This window comes from Etheostoma spectabile, chromosome 24, assembly GCF_008692095.1.
Source record: "Etheostoma spectabile isolate EspeVRDwgs_2016 chromosome 24, UIUC_Espe_1.0, whole genome shotgun sequence".
NCBI classification, from domain to species: Eukaryota; Metazoa; Chordata; class Actinopteri; order Perciformes; family Percidae; genus Etheostoma; species Etheostoma spectabile.
In genome coordinates this window covers 969,061-975,837 of record NC_045756.1, presented here as the reverse complement: position 1 = coordinate 975,837, position 6,777 = coordinate 969,061, and the positions used below count along the sequence as shown (strand labels likewise).

General features: G+C 41.6%; 2 protein-coding genes across 6 annotated transcripts in view; one reads left to right on the top strand and one right to left on the bottom strand.

Moving 5' to 3' along the window:
* pjvk (pejvakin) overlaps positions 1-1,662 on the bottom strand; it is a 5,246-nt gene extending 3,584 nt beyond the window's left edge. For both annotated transcript variants that reach the window (XM_032506224.1, XM_032506225.1), the window contains exons 1-2: positions 1,452-1,662; positions 250-445 (exon numbers count right to left, since the gene is read on the bottom strand). In XM_032506224.1, coding sequence (XP_032362115.1) covers positions 250-445; positions 1,452-1,662 — 407 coding nt within the window. The remainder of the gene's footprint in view (positions 1-249; positions 446-1,451) is intronic.
* Positions 1,663-5,597: 3,935 nt separating this feature from the next.
* col5a2b (collagen, type V, alpha 2b) overlaps positions 5,598-6,777 on the top strand; it is a 27,236-nt gene continuing 26,056 nt past the window's right edge. For 2 of the 4 annotated variants that reach the window (XM_032506207.1, XM_032506208.1), the window contains exon 1: positions 5,600-5,864. In XM_032506207.1, the coding sequence (XP_032362098.1) occupies positions 5,771-5,864 (94 nt within the window). In that variant the 5' untranslated portion in view covers positions 5,600-5,770. Of the gene's footprint in view, positions 5,865-6,777 lie in introns of all 4 variants that reach the window. The other 2 variants (XM_032506209.1, XM_032506211.1) reach the window with 2 other exon arrangements.

Genomic DNA, 6,777 nt, shown 5'->3' with positions numbered 1-6,777 from the left:
CACACACACACACACACACACACACACACACACACACACACACACACACACCATATCCAGACATGCAATATATATGATTGTTGTGACCCTACATCTCTCCCTTTAAAAGGATAAATAATTAATGAAAAATAGATAATTCCACCTGGTTATCAATAAATCATTGCAGAGTTGGCACTTCATCTATCAGCCTGAAGTGACACCATGCTTGATGATGATGTTGCCTTGGCAACCACCCGCATGCTGTGTTACCTGGAGTGCAGCTCTCGCAGTAAGGTGGGCACCTCCAGCTCGTGTTTGGTCACGATGCCGAACGAGGCTTTGACGGCCACGGAGTCCGACCCGCTGATGTTGAAGCCCACGTCGTTCATCAGGTGGTTTCCCAACCGGCCGCCGAGGGCCACGTCAGACTTGTCCTCGTAGTTGAGGAGTTGATAAGAAGACACTCCTGTTTCAGAATTAAAAAAAAGAGCGTCTGGGATCAAGTTATGCTAAGACATATTATTATTATTATCTACATTTACGTTCTGCTTCTTTATACTTCTATCCACATCTAATTTAAAGGAAATGATTGTGCTTTTTACCCCAATATACAAATGACAGTAAGTAAGTAACTCTATAAATGTTATATTTTTAATTCAAACATGATGAAACTAAAGATACAACATAATTAAAATTAGCGCCATCCACAACAATAAAATGCTACTTGATGATTTAATATATAATAGTGCCCTCCAAGGTTGTTGTTTTTTCTGCATACTTGGACTTTTGATCATTAAAGTACATTTTGCTGATACTTTTAGTAACATTTTCAAAGCAGGACTTTTACTTGTACTGCTACTTCCTTCCCCTCTGGACACACAGTAATTACTCAATGACCTCTTAAAATGAATCACAGTAAGTTGATCTAGTCTCAAACTAATGTGCTAATTGTGGACTTTATGGCTGATTTAACATAAAAGACTAAATTAGCCTATATATTGTCAGACCAGAGTTTATTTTGAAGTGTGTTGGGGCTTAAAATCCTAACACAATCAAAGGAAATGCAGGATATTAAGTTATATTGAAACCCTTGAACCTTTACCAGCCATTACAAACCCATGATGTGCAGCTAAACCCACAGAACTTTATTTAAAATGCAAGTGGAGATCCTACCAAATGTGTCAGGTTGAGTTTGGGGGGGTATGTGTATAAAATGATGCATACGACATGTAGAATATTTACATCTGATAGAATGATGCAACCATAAACATTTGAGTATTCAAAAACTTCACTCAGTGTTGACTTCATACATTTTCTAATACATTATATATGATACTGTAGTTCCACATTTAAGCTACTTAAAAGGGGGCTACATAAAAAAAAAACTATGTGAACAAAGCCAGATTTAACATATTTCACAACAAATACTCAAAAGTTGATCTTCAGAATTCTGACTGGTTTGATTTCTCTACCTGCTGTGATCTCTTTCTCCCCGACCAGGATGTCTTTCAGTGAGAAGGGGGTCGATGCGTACTTGTTCTTCTTCCAGAAGTGCCTCTTCCTCTTCCTGGTAACCAGGCTGAGGGGCTGGTAGCGGTCGGCCTCACTCAGGCTCGGGACGGGGATCAACCTCCCTGTGTCCCCAACCTGCTTCACAAAGTTCTTAGCGGCTGCTGTGAACATGTTGACACTGTAGATCCACAAGTAACAAGCCAGGTAAAAAAGTATATTGTTCCTCTAAGACAATGCAATGCAATGTCACACAATTGTTAGGTTTATTTGCTGTTCCTGTTGGGGGAGCTGCTCTTCTCAATGGGGAAGTTCATTCTGGAGTGTTCTTTCAGACTCGTGCAATGTTAAATAATGCAGGTGGTGTGTAAGGGAATAGGGTGGCTGTGGATGCAGAGGACGCATGTTTACCTGTCAGGTCAGGAGACCTGCAGCTTCCTGTCATGTGACAAATGAGGTGGGAAAACACAACACATTATAGGAGCATCTCACACTTTTTAGCAGCAAGCTGTCTCTAACTGCTGGCTGAAGTTTGAGCTACGAATATGAGTCTTATTCTGGATAGTAGCTACATTCAATTCAATTCAATTCAATTTTATTATAGTATCAATCATAACAAGAGTTATTCAAGACACTTTACAGATAGACCACACTCCGAATTTACAAGGACCCAACAGTTCTAATAGTTTCCTCCAGAGCAAGCACAGTGCGACAGTGGCGAGGAAAAACTGCCTTTTAGGCAGAAACCTCGGTCAGACCCAGGCTCTGGTAGCGGTGTCTGACGGGCGGTTGGGGTTAGAATGAGAGTGGTAATAACAAAATAGAAAAAATTAGTAGTTTGTAGAAGTTCTTTGTAGTAGTTCATGGCATAGCAGGACGCTGTGCGGCATTACAAGGCACAGCAGCGGACGTAGCAGGACCGTAGCAGGAAGTAGCAGGACGTAGCAGGACGTAGCGGAGTAGCGGACGTAGAAGACGTAGCAGGACGTAGCAGGGTAGAGTGAACATGGCATCACAGAACGTGTAGCGGGACCATGGGACAGCTGCTACTGTTTCGGAGCCTCTCTGATCAAGGGAACATGCTGGGAAAAAAGAACATAAGGACTCCGGGGAATGACTCCCAGAATAGTTAGTAACACGCATTTCGGGATGGATGCACTAAATGAAAAGATAGAAAGATAGAGGAGAGAGGAGCTCAGTGTATCAAAATAAGTCCCCAGCTGTCAAAAACTATTACAGCAAAACAAGAGAGACGAGGTAAAGAGAGCTCCAGCGGCCGGGCCAGAAATCTCCCCAACCGGATGGCTGTATGCCAAGTCTCCCTTTAGTTTTTATATTTCTGATTATAGTTAGATAAATCTGAAAACTATGTGATAACTATACCCCTAACATTATTCGATTCTATGCCAACTAGTGTATCAAAATAAGTCCAAGCTGTCTAAAACAATTATTACAACAAAAACAAGAGAGACAAGGTAAAGAGAGCTCCAGCCGGTCGGCCAGAACTCCCAACAGATCGGGCTGTATGCCAAGTTCCCTTTAGTTATATTATATGAAACTATGTGACTAACTACTCTCCTAACATATTCGACTACATGTTCCCCTTTGACGTACATGAAACATCGGCTTGCCAATGAACGCCTGTAAAAGCTTTTTTTAGGGATGTCTCTTAGGGATGTTTCTTTTTAAGATTTAAGTTTTTTACAAAGCAGCTGGTGGATGATGTCCACCTTTTTAGTTCAGCTTCTATACTTAGGTGTGTGTGTGTGTGTGTGTGTGTGTGTGTGTGTGTGTGTGTGTGTGTGTGTCCTGCATGCATGATCATGGGCTGATCTCTCCTGTGGTTACACTGCTGTCCAGTCTCAACATCCAGAAATAGCCTGTATGTTTTTAGGTTTTAAATGCTACTTGTCCGAAAGCTTCTCTTTCTTACCAAGAGAGCTGAGGTCAGTAATAATTTTCTATACATTACACTCCCTGTAATTTCTTAACGTCTTGGCCACAAGAGGACTTGTAGTTTTTTGGAAGCTATATAAGAAATCAGAACACTGCAATTTACACTCAGGCGTGCAGCCAGGATTTTCAAAAGCAGCGAGTGCAGGTGATAAATAGTGTCTTTACATGTGTTACATGTTTGTGTAAAGGTGAAGAAATTCACACAGCTCTGCACAATACATTTCAACATGCAACTGAACAATGTGGACAGCTTTTACAGACCAGTGCAAAGAGAAGCACTGTGACACAAGTACAGCTTTTAGACCAAAAACAAACAGTAGTTGAATAATTGAAGCATAACCTCTCTAACCACCAGTTCATCACACTGCATTAAAAAACCATGGATGCACAGAAGCTGAGCTCTTTATCTGACAGATGAACGGTCTTCCCATTTGCTTCAGTTTGTGTCCCGCGTGGCTCTCTGACTCTCTAATGTGTAAACCAGTCTGTTCTGAAAACAGCACCTGAAAACATTTCCTGACCAGAAGTTGTTACAGCAAAGGAAACAAGTGAAATCCACCTCATCCACTCACATAAACGTGATTTTAGGAAGGCTTTGATAGCTCAGATCAAGCGAAAGTCACTGGTTGAGAATATTTCTGTGCACGAGACTACGGCCAAGAAGTCTTGTTTGTTTTGTTCTCCACCTCCGGGACATCACCTCAGGGACCGGCGGCCTGCTCGACGCTCCGACTTGGCAGGACTCTGCCCTGGAAAACCCATCAGATGAATGTAACATGCACATTGTAAACCACTCAAGCTGGAGCACACAGATTAAGCTCAGCAGGAATTTCAGGAAGATGGCAAAATAAACACACAAAAAAAGCTCTTTATTTTTGTCTGAAGGCTGCTTTATTTTCAACACATTGTCACAGGTACAATTCATTGATTTTGAAGTTCATTCAGCTTTGGTTTTGTGCCATAATGTGTAAACAAACACCTCCTTTATACAGTAGTTTAAACTTTTGGCTTATTATTAAACAAGCTTTAATTGGATCGTGGGTACATACATTTGTTTTATGGTTACTTGGGGGCGGCACAACAAGCTGCAAGCACAACACTGACATATCACTTCCTATAGTTTTTGGCTAATGTATTATCATGCAATTAGCATCTATTTGAAATCATGTCACTGATCTGGATAATGTGGTTCCCCATTCTTTTAGCCTTGTTTTGGGCTCCTGAGTGAAATATCTGGCTAGTAGCAGTCGTTGCTCTGTGTTTGCTAGCTGCGAACTTTGTCTGTCTGCCTGTTGGTGCTGGGCTGGGAGAAGTATCACATATCTTTCACTAAAAACAGCCCCCCACTGCTGCTGGAAACAAGGCTGATAAGAGCTGTGACAATGAACCAAAACAATTAAAGTTGCGGGCCATAAAAACAACCCAAATAATTAGCCAAAGGATGCTTAAATGCTGCAGAGTAGGTGATAATTTTCACCACGAGGGCCTCCTTTCACATTGCACATTGTCATTTCATCCATTGTTAATGCAAAACAAATTTGATCAGAGCAGCTTTCATTAAAGCCGGTAGTAAAACTTAAAATGAAAGGAGGATGTAATGATTTTTTTCCCAACAGCAGACATAGAGGATTGGAGCCCAAGATCTAAACATCTCAACCCCTTTTATTATGTCATGACAAAAAGTTACCCATTCATTTGTTATGGAACAGATGTACATGACAGGGAAACCAAAAAGTGGATTACTGGCATGCAACTCAGACCTCCATTGGTGTAGCAGGAAAAACCCTCAAAACATGAAACATTTGGTTGTTTAAGTCAATAAGACATTATTCTTGAACCACGAAGCAAGTGAAAGGTGAAAGGTCGCCAGCAAACTGTAAATCCTGCATGTGGATTTGTTGCTCTCTTTTTAGCTCTCAAAAAATGTCCTGAAAAGAAACGCTCCGCTTGAGCTTCCAAAAGTTTTTTTTTAACATCATTCATCCCATGTGCTTTCATCATGGACACATTTCATATAGCCTTTAATTAGTCGCATCCCCAAGGCAACATGTGAGGGCCCCGAGGAGGAGGTTGGCCTCGAAAATAAAGCAAGACAAAATGATGAGAGAGGAGGAGGAGAGTGAGAGATGGGAGGGAGGCGGCGAGGGGGGTAAAGAGGGAGCTTGTTTCAGTTTTCAGTAATCGCTCATCCAGGAGCCCGTTCCACTCAGGGATTTTTGGATTTTTCAGTCTGGATGCTGTAGCTCGGGGCTGGACTCTCTCTCTCCGGCTTCCTAGTGTGTCTGTGTGTCTGTGTGTGAGGACGCTGCATGTCTGGCGTGCAGACATGGGCCCCTCGTTACTCTCTGGGATTACCGTCTGCCTGCTCATCACCTTGGCTCAGGTGATCGCCGTGACCTGCCAAGAAGACACAAAGAAAGGTGAGTGACAGCCGCCCAGATGAGTCTGCTCCTCCTGCCCTCTGATTGGTTTTCTGTGTTGATACCTGAGATGTTCAGCTGCTTAGAGGTTTGTGCAAAAATGCAACACAACAAGGTTTTAAATATGCTTTTAATGAGACATTCTTCCACTTCTGTTGGCATTTGCACTGAAAGAAACATCTGCCCCATGCAAAAATATAAACTTTAGAGCTACATAGCGTTACATGTGCTCTAACACACCCATACAGCTTTATTTTCAATGTTCCAAACGTTGAATATACACCATGTTTCCTCAATATTCCTTCGTTCATTCTTGATTTGTTTTCTTCTGATGATTTACGATTGTGTAATCAAGCCCTGTGAAAACATTTACCTCTGTTTGTTTTTATCAATGGGACAGCTGTGTTTGTCTTTCCCATTATGTTCCTGGTCCATGATTTTTGAAAATGCAGGAAGTGGTTTGAGAAATTTCTCATCTCTTGCAGATTTTTGTGTTTTACTATCTAAATGAAACCGGGGCACTCTGCCTCCCAGCAAGTGGACCACACTGGTGGTTTTGAGAACTGAAGTTTAAACTCACACCCACAAGCAGACAACCCTACCAGAAAGGCTTGTTATACTTTAACAAGACACCATTTTCCTGTTCAAGAAGCCACTAAGGAATGATAAAGAGTGCTTCTTGACACAAAATATCCAGTGACTGCTGCAAAACTTTAAGGGGTCAATTAGAAATGTATAAAGTGACAGCAAGCTCCATCATCTTGGTAGAAAAGTGACATTAATATTGAGCGTAAATTGGCCTCACACTGCTGAGACAAAATCTCCAAATCAAGATTTCAAAGATAGAGATGTGGCAAAAAGAAAAATCTAAAACAAAACATCCCAGTGGATGTGATCCTGGGTCAAAATATGC